An 18,191-nucleotide genomic window follows, 5' to 3' on the forward strand; every position below is an offset into this window, starting at 1 on the left:
GTCAAACGCACGCAGAGTCAAACGCACGCAGAGTCAAACGCACGCAGAGTCAAACACACGCAGAGTCAAACACACGCAGAGTCAAACACACGCAGTGCACACACACAGTCAAACACACACAGAGTCAAAACACACACAGTCAAACACACAGTCAAACACACGCAGAGTCAAACACACACACAGTCAGACACACGCAGAGTCAAACACACAGACAAACACACGCAGAGTCAAACACACGCAGTACACACACACAGTCAAACACACGCAGAGTCAAACACATGCAGAGTCAAACACACAGTCAAACACACGCAGAGTCAAACACATGCAGAGTCAAACACACAGTCAAACACACGCAGAGTCAAACACACAGTCAAACACACGCAGAGTCAAACACATGCAGAGTCAAACACACAGTCAAACACACAGACAAACACACGCAGAGTCAAACACACAGTCAAACACACGCAGAGTCAAACACACAGTCAAACACACAGTCAAACACACAGACAAACACACGCAGAGTCAAACACACAGTCAAACACATGCAGAGTCAAACACACAGTCAAACACACGCAGAGTCAAACACATGCAGAGTCAAACACACAGTCAAACACACGCAGAGTCAAACGCACGCAGAGTCAAACACACACAGAGTCAAACACACGCAGAGTCAAACACACGCAGAGTCAAACACACGCAGAGTCAAACACACACACAGTCAAACGCACGCAGAGTCAAACACACACAGAGTCAAACACATGCAGAGTCAAACACACGCAGAGTCAAACGCACGCATAGTCAAACGCACGCAGAGTCAAACACACACAGAGTCAAACACACACAGAGTCAAACACACACAGAGTCAAACACATGCAGAGTCAAACACACACAGAGTCAAACACACGCAGAGTCAAACGCACGCATAGTCAAACACACGCATAGTCAAACACACGCATAGTCAAACACACGCATAGTCAAACACACGCATAGTCAAACACACGCATAGTCAAACACACGCATAGTCAAACACACGCATAGTCAAACACACGCATAGTCAAACACACGCATAGTCAAACACACGCATAGTCAAACACACACAGAGTCAAACACACGCAGAGTCAAACACACGCAGAGTCAAACGCACACACAGTCAAACACACACAGAGTCAAACGCACGCATAGTCAAACGCACGCAGAGTCAAACACACACAGAGTCAAACACACACAGAGTCAAACACACACAGAGTCAAACACACACAGAGTCAAACACACGCAGAGTCAAACACACGCAGAGTCAAACACACGCAGAGTCAAACACACACACAGTCAAACGCACGCAGAGTCAAACACACACAGAGTCAAACACACGCAGAGTCAAACACACGCAGAGTCAAACGCACGCATAGTCAAACACACGCAGAGTCAAACACACACACAGTCAAACGCACGCAGAGTCAAACACACACAGAGTCAAACACATGCAGAGTCAAACACACGCAGAGTCAAACGCACGCAGAGTCAAACGCACGCAGAGTCAAACACACGCAGAGTCAAACGCACGCAGAGTCAAACGCACGCAGAGTCAAACACACACAGAGTCAAACACACGCAGAGTCAAACACACGCAGAGTCAAACGCACGCAGAGTCAAACACACACAGAGTCAAACACATGCAGAGTCAAACACACGCAGAGTCAAACACACACAGTCAAACACACGCAGAGTCAAACACACGCAGACTCAAACACACACAGTCAAACACACGCAGAGTCAAACACACGCAGAGTCAAACACGCGCAGAGTCAAACACACACAGAGTCAAACACACACAGTCAAACACGCGCAGAGTCAAACACACAGTCAAACACACGCAGAGTCACACACACACAGTCAAACACACGCAGAGTCAAACACACACAGTCAAACACACGCAGAGTCAAACACACACAGTCAAACACACGCAGAGTCAAACACACACACTCACACACACACAGACACACACACAGTCAAACACACGCAGAGTCAAACACACACAGTCAAACACGCGCAGAGTCAAACACACAGTCAAACACACGCAGTCAAACACACAGTCAAACACACGCAGAGTCAAACACACACAGTCAAACACACGCAGAGTCAAACACACACAGTCAAACACACGCAGAGTCAAACACACACAGTCAAACACACGCAGTCAAACACACAGTCAAACACACACACAGTCAAACACACGCAGAGTCAAACACACACAGTGAAACACACAGTCAAACACACGCAGAGTCAATCACACACAGTCAAACACACACAGAGTCAAACACACACACAGAGTCAAACACACGCAGAGTCAAACACACACAGTGAAACACACAGTCAAACACACGCAGAGTCAAACACACGCAGAGTCAAACACACGCAGAGTCAAACACACACAGTCAAACACACGCAGAGTCAAACACACGCAGAGTCAAACACACACAGAGTCAAACACACAGTCAAACACACGCAGAGTCAAACACACAGTCAAACACACGCAGAGTCAAACACACAGTCAAACACACAGTTAAACACACGCAGAGTCAAACACACACACAGTCAAACACACACAGTCAAACACACACACAGTCAAACACACAGTCAAACACACGCAGAGTCAAACACACAGTCAAACACACGCAGAGTCAAACACACGCAGAGTCAAACACACACAGAGTCAAACACACGCAGAGTCAAACACACACACAGTCAAACACACGCAGAGTAAAACACACAGTCAAACACACGCAGAGTCAAACGCACGCAGAGTCAAACACACACAGAGTCAAACACACGCAGAGTCAAACACACGCAGAGTCAAACACACGCAGAGTCAAACACACACACAGTCAAACGCACGCAGAGTCAAACACACACAGAGTCAAACACATGCAGAGTCAAACACACGCAGAGTCAAACGCACGCATAGTCAAATGCACGCAGAGTCAAACACACACAGAGTCAAACACACACAGAGTCAAACACACACAGAGTCAAACACATGCAGAGTCAAACACACACAGAGTCAAACACACACACAGTCAAACGCACGCAGAGTCAAACACACACAGAGTCAAACACATGCAGAGTCAAACACACGCAGAGTCAAACGCACGCATAGTCAAACACACACAGAGTCAAACACATGCAGAGTCAAACACACGCAGAGTCAAACGCACGCATAGTCAAACACACGCATAGTCAAACACACGCATAGTCAAACACACGCAGAGTCAAACACACGCATAGTCAAACACACGCATAGTCAAACACACGCATAGTCAAACACACGCATAGTCAAACACACGCATAGTCAAACACACACAGAGTCAAACACATGCAGAGTCAAACACATGCAGAGTCAAACACACGCAGAGTCAAACGCACGCAGAGTCAAACACACACAGAGTCAAACACATGCAGAGTCAAACACACGCAGAGTCAAACGCACGCAGAGTCAAACGCACGCAGAGTCAAACGCACGCAGAGTCAAACACACACAGTCAAACACACACAGAGTCAAACACACAGTCAAACACACGCAGAGTCAAACACACGCAGAGTCAAACACACACACAGTCAGGCACACACAGTCAAACACACGCAGAGTCAAACACACAGTCAAACACACGCAGAGTCAAACACACACAGTCAAACACACACAGAGTCAAACACACAGTCAAACACACGCAGAGTCAAACACACGCAGAGTCAAACACACACACAGTCAGACACACACAGTCAAACACACGCAGAGTCAAACACACAGTCAAACACACACACAGTCAGACACACGCAGAGTCAAACACACAGACAAACACACGCAGTGTCAAACACACACACAGTCAAACACACACAGTCAAACACACGCAGAGTCAAACACACGCAGAGTCAAACACACGCAGAGTCAAACACGCGCAGAGTCAAACACACACAGAGTCAAACACACACAGTCAAACACGCGCAGAGTCAAACACACAGTCAAACACACGCAGAGTCAAACACACACAGTCAAACACGCGCAGAGTCAAACACATAGTCAAACACACGCAGAGTCAAACACACACAGTCAAACACACGCAGAGTCAAACACACGCAGAGTCAAACACACGCAGAGTCAAACACACACAGTCAAACACACGCAGAGTCAAACACACGCAGAGTCAAACACGCGCAGAGTCAAACACACACAGAGTCAAACACACACAGTCAAACACGCGCAGAGTCAAACACACAGTCAAACACACGCAGAGTCAAACACACACAGTCAAACACACGCAGAGTCAAACACACACAGTCAAACACACGCAGAGTCAAACACACACAGTCAAACACACGCAGAGTCAAACACACACAGTCAAACACACGCAGTCAAACACACAGTCAAACACACGCAGAGTCAAACACACACAGTAAAACACGCACAGAGTCAAACACACAGACAAACACACGCAGTCATACACACAGTCAAACACACGCAGAGTCAAACACACACAGTCAAACACACGCAGAGTCAAACACACACAGTCAAACACACGCAGAGTCAAACACACACAGTCAAACACACGCAGTCAAACACACAGTCAAACACACACAGAGTCAAACACACGCAGAGTCAAACACACGCAGAGTCAAACACACGCAGAGTCAAACACACACACAGTCAAACGCACGCAGAGTCAAACACACACAGAGTCAAACACACGCAGAGTCAAACACACGCAGAGTCAAACGCACGCATAGTCAAACACACGCAGAGTCAAACACACACACAGTCAAACGCACGCAGAGTCAAACACACACAGAGTCAAACACATGCAGAGTCAAACACACACAGAGTCAAACGCACGCAGAGTCAAACGCACGCAGAGTCAAACACACGCAGAGTCAAACGCACGCAGAGTCAAACGCACGCAGAGTCAAACACACACAGAGTCAAACACACGCAGAGTCAAACACACGCAGAGTCAAACGCACGCAGAGTCAAACACACACAGAGTCAAACACATGCAGAGTCAAACACACGCAGAGTCAAACGCACGCAGAGTCAAACGCACGCAGAGTCAAACGCACGCAGAGTCAAACGCACGCAGAGTCAAACACACACAGTCAAACACACACAGAGTCAAACACACACACAGAGTCAAACACACGCAGAGTCAAACACACACAGTGAAACACACAGTCAAACACATGCAGAGTCAAACACACACACAGAGTCAAACACATGCAGAGTCAAACACACGCAGAGTCAAACACACGCAGAGTCAAACACACACAGTCAAACACACGCAGAGTCAAACACACACAGTGAAACACACAGTGAAACACACGCAGAGTCAAACACACGCAGAGTCAAACACACACAGAGTCAAACACACAGTCAAACACACGCAGAGTCAAACACACAGTCAAACACACGCAGAGTCAAACACACAGTCAAACACACAGTTAAACACACGCAGAGTCAAACACACACACAGTCAAACACACACAGTCAAACACACACACAGTCAAACACACAGTCAAACACACGCAGAGTCAAACACACAGTCAAACACACGCAGAGTCAAACACACACAGAGTCAAACACACACAGAGTCAAACACACGCAGAGTCAAACACACACAGAGTCAAACACACGCAGAGTCAAACACACACACAGTCAAACACACGCAGAGTAAAACACACAGTCAAACGCACGCAGAGTCAAACACACACAGAGTCAAACACACGCAGAGTCAAACGCACGCAGAGTCAAACGCACGCAGAGTCAAACGCACGCAGAGTCAAACACACACAGAGTCAAACACACGCAGAGTCAAACACACACACAGTCAAACACACGCAGAGTCAAACACACAGTCAAACACACGCAGAGTAAAACACACAGTCAAACACACGCAGAGTCAAACACACACAGAGTCAAACACACACACAGTCAAACACACAGTCAAACACACGCAGAGTCAAACACACACACAGTCAGACACACGCAGAGTCAAACACACAGACAAACACACGCAGAGTCAAACACACGCAGTACACACACACAGTCAAACACACGCAGAGTCAAACACATGCAGAGTCAAACACACAGTCAAACACACGCAGAGTCAAACACATGCAGAGTCAAACACACAGTCAAACACACGCAGAGTCAAACACACAGTCAAACACACGCAGAGTCAAACACATGCAGAGTCAAACACACAGTCAAACACACAGACAAACACACGCAGAGTCAAACACACAGTCAAACACACGCAGAGTCAAACACACAGTCAAACACACAGTCAAACACACAGACAAACACACGCAGAGTCAAACACACAGTCAAACACATGCAGAGTCAAACACACAGTCAAACACACGCAGAGTCAAACACATGCAGAGTCAAACACACAGTCAAACACACGCAGAGTCAAACACATGCAGAGTCAAACACACAGTCAAACACATGCAGAGTCAAACACACAGACAAACACACGCAGAGTCAAACACATGCAGAGTCAAACACACAGTCAAACACACGCAGAGTCAAACACATGCAGAGTCAAACACACAGTCAAACACACGCAGAGTCAAACACACAGTCAAACACACGCAGAGTCAAACACATGCAGAGTCAAACACACAGTCAAACACACGCAGAGTCAAACACACAGTCAAACACACGCAGAGTCAAACACATGCAGAGTCAAACACACAGTCAAACACACAGACAAACACACGCAGAGTCAAACACACAGTCAAACACACGCAGAGTCAAACACACAGTCAAACACACAGTCAAACACACAGACAAACACACGCAGAGTCAAACACACAGTCAAACACATGCAGAGTCAAACACACAGTCAAACACACGCAGAGTCAAACACATGCAGAGTCAAACACACAGTCAAACACACGCAGAGTCAAACACATGCAGAGTCAAACACACAGTCAAACACATGCAGAGTCAAACACACAGACAAACACACGCAGAGTCAAACACATGCAGAGTCAAACACACAGTCAAACACACGCAGAGTCAAACACATGCAGAGTCAAACACACAGTCAAACACACGCAGAGTCAAACACACAGTCAAACACACAGACAAACACACGCAGAGTCAAACACACAGTCAAACACACAGACAAACACACGCAGAGTCAAAAACATGCAGAGTCAAACACACGCAGAGTCAAACACACAGTCAAACACATAGACAAACACACGCAGAGTCAAACACATGCAGAGTCAAACACACGCAGAGTCAAACACACAGTCAAACACACAGACAAACACACGCAGAGTCAAACACACAGTCAAACACACAGACAAACACACGCAGAGTCAAACACACAGTCAAACACACAGACAAACACACGCAGAGTCAAACACATGCAGAGTCAAACACACGCAGAGTCAAACACACAGACAAACACACACAGAGTCAAACACACAGTCAAACACACAGACAAACACACGCAGAGTCAAACACACAGTCAAACACACGCAGAGTCAAACACACAGTCAAACACATGCAGAGTCAAACACACAGTCAAACACATGCAGAGTCAAACACACAGTCAAACACACGCAGAGTCAAACACATGCAGAGTCAAACACACAGTCAAACACATGCAGAGTCAAACACACAGACAAACACACGCAGAGTCAAACACATGCAGAGTCAAACACACAGTCAAACACACGCAGAGTCAAACACATGCAGAGTCAAACACACAGTCAAACACACGCAGAGTCAAACACACAGTCAAACACACGCAGAGTCAAACACATGCAGAGTCAAACACACAGTCAAACACACGCAGAGTCAAACACACAGTCAAACACACGCAGAGTCAAACACATGCAGAGTCAAACACACAGTCAAACACACAGACAAACACACGCAGAGTCAAACACACAGTCAAACACACGCAGAGTCAAACACACAGTCAAACACACAGTCAAACACACAGACAAACACACGCAGAGTCAAACACACAGTCAAACACATGCAGAGTCAAACACACAGTCAAACACACGCAGAGTCAAACACATGCAGAGTCAAACACACAGTCAAACACACGCAGAGTCAAACACATGCAGAGTCAAACACACAGTCAAACACATGCAGAGTCAAACACACAGACAAACACACGCAGAGTCAAACACATGCAGAGTCAAACACACAGTCAAACACACGCAGAGTCAAACACATGCAGAGTCAAACACACAGTCAAACACACGCAGAGTCAAACACACAGTCAAACACACAGACAAACACACGCAGAGTCAAACACACAGTCAAACACACAGACAAACACACGCAGAGTCAAAAACATGCAGAGTCAAACACACGCAGAGTCAAACACACAGTCAAACACATAGACAAACACACGCAGAGTCAAACACATGCAGAGTCAAACACACGCAGAGTCAAACACACAGTCAAACACACAGACAAACACACGCAGAGTCAAACACACAGTCAAACACACAGACAAACACACGCAGAGTCAAACACACAGTCAAACACACAGACAAACACACGCAGAGTCAAACACATGCAGAGTCAAACACACGCAGAGTCAAACACACAGACAAACACACACAGAGTCAAACACACAGTCAAACACACAGACAAACACACGCAGAGTCAAACACACAGTCAAACACACGCAGAGTCAAACACACAGTCAAACACATGCAGAGTCAAACACACAGTCAAACACATGCAGAGTCAAACACACACAGTCAAACACACAGACAAACACACGCAGAGTCAAACACACAGTCAAACACACAGACAAACACACGCAGAGTCAAACACACAGTCAAACACACGCAGAGTCAAACACACACAGTCAAACACATGCAGAGTCAAACACACAGTCAAACACATGCACAGTCAAACACACAGTCAAACACATGCAGAGTCAAACACACGCAGAGTCAAACACACGCAGAGTCAAACATACACACAGTCAGACACACAGTCAAACACACGCAGAGTCAAACACAGTCAAACACACGCAGAGTCAAACACACACACAGTCAGACACACAGTCAAACACACACACAGTCAAACACACAGTCAAACACACGCAGAGTCAAACACACAGTCAAACACACAGTCAAACACACAGTCAAACACACGCAGAGTCAAACACACACAGTCAAACACGTGCAGAGTCAAACAACAGTCAAACACACGCAGAGTCAAACACACACAGTCAAACACACGCAGAGTCAAACACACACAGTCAAACACACGCAGAGTCAAACACACACAGTCAAACGCACGCAGAGTCAAACACACACAGAGTCAAACACACGCAGAGTCAAACACACGCAGAGTCAAACGCACGCAGAGTCAAACACACACAGAGTCAAACACATGCAGAGTCAAACACACGCAGAGTCAAACGCACGCAGAGTCAAACGCACGCAGAGTCAAACGCACGCAGAGTCAAACGCACGCAGAGTCAAACACACACAGTCAAACACACACAGAGTCAAACACACACACAGAGTCAAACACACGCAGAGTCAAACACACACAGTGAAACACACAGTCAAACACATGCAGAGTCAAACACACACACAGAGTCAAACACATGCAGAGTCAAACACACGCAGAGTCAAACACACGCAGAGTCAAACACACACAGTCAAACACACGCAGAGTCAAACACACACAGTGAAACACACAGTGAAACACACGCAGAGTCAAACACACGCAGAGTCAAACACACACAGAGTCAAACACACAGTCAAACACACGCAGAGTCAAACACACAGTCAAACACACGCAGAGTCAAACACACAGTCAAACACACAGTTAAACACACGCAGAGTCAAACACACACACAGTCAAACACACACAGTCAAACACACACACAGTCAAACACACAGTCAAACACACGCAGAGTCAAACACACAGTCAAACACACGCAGAGTCAAACACACACAGAGTCAAACACACACAGAGTCAAACACACGCAGAGTCAAACACACACAGAGTCAAACACACGCAGAGTCAAACACACACACAGTCAAACACACGCAGAGTAAAACACACAGTCAAACGCACGCAGAGTCAAACACACACAGAGTCAAACACACGCAGAGTCAAACGCACGCAGAGTCAAACGCACGCAGAGTCAAACGCACGCAGAGTCAAACACACGCAGAGTCAAACACACGCAGAGTCAAACACACACACAGTCAAACACACGCAGAGTCAAACACACAGTCAAACACACGCAGTCAAACACACGCAGAGTCAAAAACACACAGAGTCAAACACACAGAGTCAAACACACACACAGTCAAACACACAGTCAAACACACGCAGAGTCAAACACACACACAGTCAGACACACGCAGAGTCAAACACACAGACAAACACACGCAGAGTCAAACACACGCAGTACACACACACAGTCAAACACACGCAGAGTCAAACACATGCAGAGACAAACACACAGTCAAACACACGCAGAGTCAAACACATGCAGAGTCAAACACACAGTCAAACACACGCAGAGTCAAACACACAGTCAAACACACGCAGAGTCAAACACATGCAGAGTCAAACACACAGTCAAACACACAGACAAACACACGCAGAGTCAAACACACAGTCAAACACACGCAGAGTCACAGTCAAACACACAGTCAAACACACAGACAAACACACAAACACAGTCAAACACACAGTCAAACACATGCAGAGTCAAACACACAGTCAAACACATGCAGAGTCACACAGTCAAACACACGCAGAGTCAAACACATGCAGAGTCAAACACACAGTCAAACACACAGAGTCAAACACATGCAGAGTCAAACACACAGTCAAACACACGCAGAGTCAAACACACAGTCAAACACATGCAGAGTCAAACACACAGACAAACACACGCAGAGTCAAACACATGCAGAGTCAAACACACAGTCAAACACACGCAGAGTCAAACACATGCAGAGTCAAACACACAGTCAAACACACGCAGAGTCAAACACACAGTCAAACACACGCAGAGTCAAACACATGCAGAGTCAAACACACAGTCAAACACACGCAGAGTCAAACACACAGTCAAACACATGCAGAGTCAAACACACAGTCAAACACAGAGTCAAAACACACAGACAAACACACAGTCAAACACACAGTCAAACACATGCAGAGTCAAACACACAGTCAAACACATGCAGAGTCAAACACACAGACAAACACACGCAGAGTCAAACACATGCAGAGTCAAACACACAGTCAAAAACAGTCAAACACACAGTCAAACACACGCAGAGTCAAACACACAGAGTCAAACACACAGTCAAACACATGCAGAGTCAAACACACAGACAAACACACGCAGAGTCAAACACACAGTCAAACACACAGTCAAACACACAGTCAAACACACGCAGAGTCAAACACATGCAGAGTCAAACAGTCAAACACACAGCAGAGTCAAACACACAGTCAAACACACAGACAAACACACGCAGAGTCAAACACACAGTCAAACACACGCAGAGTCAAACACACAGTCAAACACACAGACAAACACACGCAGAGAGTCAAACACACAGAGTCAAAGTCAAACACACAGACAAAACACATGCAGAGAGTCAAACACACAGTCAAACACACGCAAAGACACAGTCAAACACATGCAGAGTCAAAACATGCAGAGTCAAACAGTCAAACACATGCAGAGTCAAACACACAGTCAAACACACAGAGTCAAACACATGCAGAGTCAAACACACAGTCAAACACACGCAGAGTCAAACACACAGTCAAACACACAGTCAAACACATGCAGAGTCAAACACAGTCAAACACACGCAGAGTCAAACACATGCAGAGTCAAACACACAGAGTCAAAACACAGTCAAACACACGCAGAGTCAAACACATGCAGAGTCAAACACACAGTCAAACACACAGTCAAACACACGCAGAGTCAAACACATGCAGAGTCAAACACACAGTCAAACACAAACAAACACATGCAGAGTCAAACACACAGTCAAACACACGCAGAGTCAAACACAGTCAAACACAGTCAAACACACAGAGTCAAACACATGCAGTCAAACACATGCAGAGTCAAACACATGCAGAGTCAAACACACGCAGAGTCAAACACATGCAGAGTCAAACACACAGTCAAACACACGCAGAGTCAAACACATGCAGAGTCAAACACACAGTCAAACACATGCAGAGTCAAACACACAGACAAACACACGCAGAGTCAAACACATGCAGAGTCAAACACACAGTCAAACACACGCAGAGTCAAACACATGCAGAGTCAAACACACAGTCAAACACACGCAGAGTCAAACACACAGTCAAACACACAGACAAACACACGCAGAGTCAAACACACAGTCAAACACACAGACAAACACACGCAGAGTCAAAAACATGCAGAGTCAAACACACGCAGAGTCAAACACACAGTCAAACACATAGACAAACACACGCAGAGTCAAACACATGCAGAGTCAAACACACGCAGAGTCAAACACACAGTCAAACACACAGACAAACACACGCAGAGTCAAACACACAGTCAAACACACAGACAAACACACGCAGAGTCAAACACACAGTCAAACACACAGACAAACACACGCAGAGTCAAACACATGCAGAGTCAAACACACGCAGAGTCAAACACACAGACAAACACACACAGAGTCAAACACACAGTCAAACACACAGACAAACACACGCAGAGTCAAACACACAGTCAAACACACGCAGAGTCAAACACACAGTCAAACACATGCAGAGTCAAACACACAGTCAAACACATGCAGAGTCAAACACACACAGTCAAACACACAGACAAACACACGCAGAGTCAAACACACAGTCAAACACACAGACAAACACACGCAGAGTCAAACACACAGTCAAACACACGCAGAGTCAAACACACACAGTCAAACACATGCAGAGTCAAACACACAGTCAAACACATGCACAGTCAAACACACAGTCAAACACATGCAGAGTCAAACACACGCAGAGTCAAACACACGCAGAGTCAAACATACACACAGTCAGACACACAGTCAAACACACGCAGAGTCAAACACACAGTCAAACACACGCAGAGTCAAACACACACACAGTCAGACACACAGTCAAACACACACACAGTCAAACACACAGTCAAACACACGCAGAGTCAAACACACAGTCAAACACACAGTCAAACACACGCAGAGTCAAACACACAGTCAAACACACGCAGAGTCAAACACACACAGTCAAACACATGCAGAGTCAAACACACGCAGAGTCAAACACACACAGTCAAACACACACACAGTCAAACACACAGTCAAACACACGCAGAGTCAAACACACAGTCAAACACACAGTCAAACACACAGTCAAACACATGCAGAGTCAAACACACAGTGTCAAACACACACAGTCAAACACGTTATACATTAAAGCTGAAATATGTCACTTTTGACCCCACCATATTCACATAAAATTGTGAGTTATATATCTATCATTCTCATTGAAAGAAGGCAAGTCTAAGAAGCAGTACACACTTCATATACAAAAGTATGTGGACACCCCTTCAAATTAGTGGATTCGGCTATTTCATCCACACGCGTTTTTCATGGTTCGGGCTCGGCCCCTTAGTTCCAGTGAAGGGAAATCTTCACTCTACAGAATACAATTACATTCTAGACGATTCTGTGCTTCCAACTTTGTGGCATCAGTTTGGGCAAGGTCCTTTCCTGTTTCAGCATGACACTGCACAAAGCGAGGTCCATACAGAAAAGGTTTGTCGAGACCGGTGTGGAAGAACTTTACTGTCCTGCACAGAGCCCTGACCTCAACCTCACCTTTGGGATGAATTGGAACGCTGACTGCGAGCCAGGCCTAATCGCCCAACATCAGAGCCCAACCTCACTAATACTCTTGTGGCTGAATGGAAGCAAGTCCCCAAAGCAATGTTCCAACATCTCGTGGAAAGCTTTCCCAGAAGAGTGGGACCAACTCCATATTAATGCCCATGGGTTTGGAATGAGATGTTCGGCAATCAGGTAATCTGGTGTATCGGTTCAATGTGTTTTTGGGTTTTGTACACTAGCTTCCAACAGCTGAAAATATAATATTTGTAGTTCTGGAAAACACTTTTCACAGCGGTTTAAATGGTACAATGATTCTCTACACTATACTTTCTTTTTTGTCACATAAACTGAAATTAGGTGAACTATTATAATTTTAGCAACCAGGAAATGGCAGATTTCTGCATAGTGCATCTTTAACTGGATATTGTATGTCTTGGTCAGTGATGCTAGGCCAACAAAAGAGAGGAGAATGACAAATAACAAAATTACAAAAGCTCTAGATTTTTCAAGCCTACTTTTCCCCATTGCACCCCATTACAGTCTGTTATGCTGCCATTACTTACTGTAGAGATTCACAAGCACAATCCAATTATACAAACGATGAGCAGCTGCAGGAACTTTTCGGTGCTCAAAACTCTCTCTCAAGTGGAGGAAATGACAGTACAGCGATGCAGAAGCAACCAGCTCCCACGTAAACGCAACTATTTCCAGTTTTCCGCAGTCTGACAGTCACTCGTCTGACACAAATGACGTCGGGGAGTTTACATGAGTTTACATCGGTGTGTTTTTGTGGACTCAGAAAGTCAAGTATGGAAAAAATAAACAGTAAAGGGTCTCTGAAACACATGACCTCACGCACCAAAGACTGTCTGTGATTTATGAGCTGACACACTAATTCAGATGAAGAGCCGTCTAATTCCACTAAAGTAGATCATATTTGGACATATTGCTCTCAAAATGGGTCTGATGAGAGGCCATTCTGTGTGTTGTAGTGAGACGTAAAGCTTATTGAGGGAGAACTAAGTAGAGTCATGGGACACACAGGCCCAGTTTGGCTGTGGGGACAGAGGAAAAGAGGAGGCGGGTTGGCGGGCGGCTTGGTAGGCAGGCAGGCCGTCTCTGTAGAGATGAGACCATGGTTCTGCCTTAATTAACAACATGTGTGGGAGAAGAGAGATAAATAACCCTCCTCCTCCACCTCTTCCAGTCGGCCTGTTTCTCATACGCCTCCATTTGGCATTAAAAGACAAACAGCTGCCATCGCACAGCTGGGGCTAATGATGCCAAGCATCACTCTCTCTCCTTCTCTCTCTCTCTCTTTAGCACTTTCTCTCCCTCTCCCTCTTTCTCTTGCACTGTCTCTCCTCTCTCTGTCTAGCACTTCCACTTTCTCTTGCACTGTCTCTTCTCTCTCTAACACATTCTATTCCTCTAGCACTCTCTCCCTCTCCACCACTTTATCTTTCTCTATCTCTAGGCCTCTCTCTCTCCCACTTTCTTCCTACTCTCTTTCACTCTCGTTGGTTGTCTCTGATCCATTCCCCTTCTCTCTATTCTCCTGCCATAAACTCTCTTATTCTGTCTATCATTCTGTCTCTCTCTACATATTTCTTTGCAATCTGTTGCCCCCTCTCTTCTGTGGTTTGTGTGTTTCTATGCACACGGCCCTGCTGTTTTTCCAGATTCAGGCCAGGACAGGACCAGAGGAGGCTGGTGGGAAGAGCTATAAGAAGACGGGCTCATTGTAAAGACTAGAATGGAATTAATGGAATGGTACAGCAAACATATGGAAACCACATGTTTAACTCCATTCCATTGATTCCATTCCAGCCATTACCATGAGCCAGTCCTCCTATAGCTTCTCCCACCAGCCTCCTCTCGACTGGACATAAGGCTCCACGTCTGCCAAGTATGATGTCACGGTCCGGTTCTATGTGCAACAACATATACAAAGCTAACCAGATCAAACATTTCAGATAAGGGGATACTTGTATTTACTACAGAGGGAGGGATACACAGATAGAAGGTTGTAAAGCACTGAACTACTGTGCCCAATAGATCACTGTAGCCATCATTAACATGAACAGGAGCCCCTGTTCTTATGCTCTGTGTTCTTATGTGCTTGTTTTGTTGTCTGGAGGGGCTACAAGCAGGAAACGAGAAGGTGACATCATTATGTAAAAACCTTGGGTCTCCACGTATGGAAAAGTCATTGAAAACTTGTCCATTCTTTTTCCAGCTCTTTCTTTCTCTCCCTCTCTTTGCCGTTCTATCTCTCTCTCTGTGTTTCTGTCTTTCCACACCTCTTCATCGTACTATTCTGCTTTTCTCTGAGGCCTCTCTGTCTTTCTCTCTCTCCCTCGTTCTCTGCGCCTGCAGCAGGAAGTTCAGAAGGCTTGATTTCCTGAACGGACACTTCCTCTGTTTAACCCTGCACTGTAGTGTACGCTCTGGGCTCCTGTGCGCAGGGAGTCTACAGGGACTTAGTTTCGGGACTTCGTTTCCCTTCTGAGAAACTGAAAGGTCACTGGAACTTTATTCACCCCGAGCCTTTGACCTCTTACCGAGTTGTGCGTCTTGGCGGTGATGGTGCGGACAGCATCTGAGTCCCAAATGACCAGGTCAGCATCGGAGCCCACAGCTATCCGTCCCTTACGGGGGTACAGGTTTAGGATCTTGGCGGCGTTGGTGCTCGTCACAGCAACGAACATGTTCTCGTCCATCTTGCCAGTGGTCTGAGTGAGCAGGAAAAAAAGGTGACTTGTCAAAATGCACACTGTTTTATTCTGTAAACTGGGTGAACAGCTTGGGGGACAGACCCAGAGATAGACAGAGATCTAATACTGTTTTAGTCTGTAAGCAGGGTGATCCAGCAGGGATAGATCCAGAGATATATCACTAAACCACCAGGATGTATTAGGGAAGAGGAGAGAGGAGGAGCTGCAGTGAATTGTGGAGAATGTGCAGCATAAACTGGAGGAAGTGGAGTACTCAGAGTAGCTAAGAGGGTTCAGAGGGAGCCATGTAAAGAGAGGGTTAGTGAGGGCTAGCAAAGCTGAGAAAATAAGGACATGAAAGAAAGAAACAGAATAGTCCCAGTTGGTATTAAATAGAATGTTGTGGCCCCGCCCACCTTGACTCACAGCAAAAAGTTGACCTTTTCTTAAATAATGTTCTTGTTGTCTGCTTGTTTTACTCAATTACAAAACTATATATAAGAAAAGTACAACATGTCTAAAGACTACTTTCAACATTGCCTGCTCCAGAGTGTTCTCACTACTTAGAAAAACATAATATAGTAGGGATCCCCTCATGTCTCTTTTCATGAGCACCGTGAGTGACTGCTAGTTAGCTACCAACCTGAACATTAAGCTAGCCAAGACCAACAACACAAACAAACAGACTATATAGCTACAAGTAGTGAGTGGACTAACAAACGGACTATACTAAACGAGTTAAATGTCTTACCTGTGATGAAATGTTTCCACACATATAACTACATGTAACTATCTTGGACACTAGGTCCCCACAATTTAAGTAGAACACAAAATTGTCAACAAAGCTGTCTCTTTTCCCCAATTTGTGGGCGTGGTCGTGGGGAATTCATTATTATGACATGAATACCGACTCAGAGTATGCATCCTAAATAGCACCCTATTCCCTATATAGTACACTACTTTTGACCAGAGCCATATGGGCCCGTGTCAAAATTAGTGCACTATAAAGGGAATAGAGTGTCATTTTGGACACAACCAAAGAAAGAGAGAGAGACATATGCCATGCAGACAGGTGTCCACCCATCCATCCTCACCACAGCCTTCTCCCAGATGAGGGACATCCTCTCCTCCACTCCGTTCACACCCTCAGGGATCTGAGTGAAGTCATCCTTCCCTATGGCCTTCTGGGCCACGCTGAAGGTGCAGTGGGCACTGCCAGTCACATTCAGGTCACCACTAGGATAGAGGGAGAGAGAGAGAGAGAGAGACAGAGAGCGAGAGAGGGAGGAGAGAGAGAGAGAGAGAGAGAGAGAGAGAGAGAGAGAGAGAGAGAGAGAGTAACAACTTAGCCATGGCTTTGCAGCTGAAACATGATAGAACAGTAGTAAGAAATGTGTTGAGATGCAGTATGTTGTATATCACACACACAACAGTGGCTTTCAGTAGCAGATTCAATTATTAAACACTCTTCCACAGGTACTGCTTCAGACCTGAAATAATTCCTTAACTTCATAGCTGTGATCTACGATCCCT

The 18,191-nt window shown here is 45.8% G+C and overlaps 1 protein-coding gene across 38 annotated transcripts in view; it reads right to left on the reverse strand.

Moving 5' to 3' along the window:
* LOC118389812 (dihydropyrimidinase-related protein 3) overlaps positions 1-18,191 on the reverse strand; it is a 68,335-nt gene that overhangs the window by 19,652 nt on the left and 30,492 nt on the right. For all 38 annotated transcript variants that reach the window (XR_008147330.1, XR_008147335.1, XR_008147332.1 and 35 more), the window contains exons 10-11: positions 17,753-17,894; positions 16,506-16,676 (exon numbers count right to left, since the gene is read on the reverse strand). Coding sequence is in view for 26 of the 38 variants with exons in the window: in XM_052529550.1 (XP_052385510.1) it covers positions 16,506-16,676; positions 17,753-17,894 (313 nt within the window). In the remaining 12 variants the exon portion in view is untranslated. The remainder of the gene's footprint in view (positions 1-16,505; positions 16,677-17,752; positions 17,895-18,191) is intronic.

Source organism: Oncorhynchus keta, chromosome 11 (assembly GCF_023373465.1).
Source record: "Oncorhynchus keta strain PuntledgeMale-10-30-2019 chromosome 11, Oket_V2, whole genome shotgun sequence".
Taxonomy (NCBI): domain Eukaryota; kingdom Metazoa; phylum Chordata; class Actinopteri; order Salmoniformes; family Salmonidae; genus Oncorhynchus; species Oncorhynchus keta.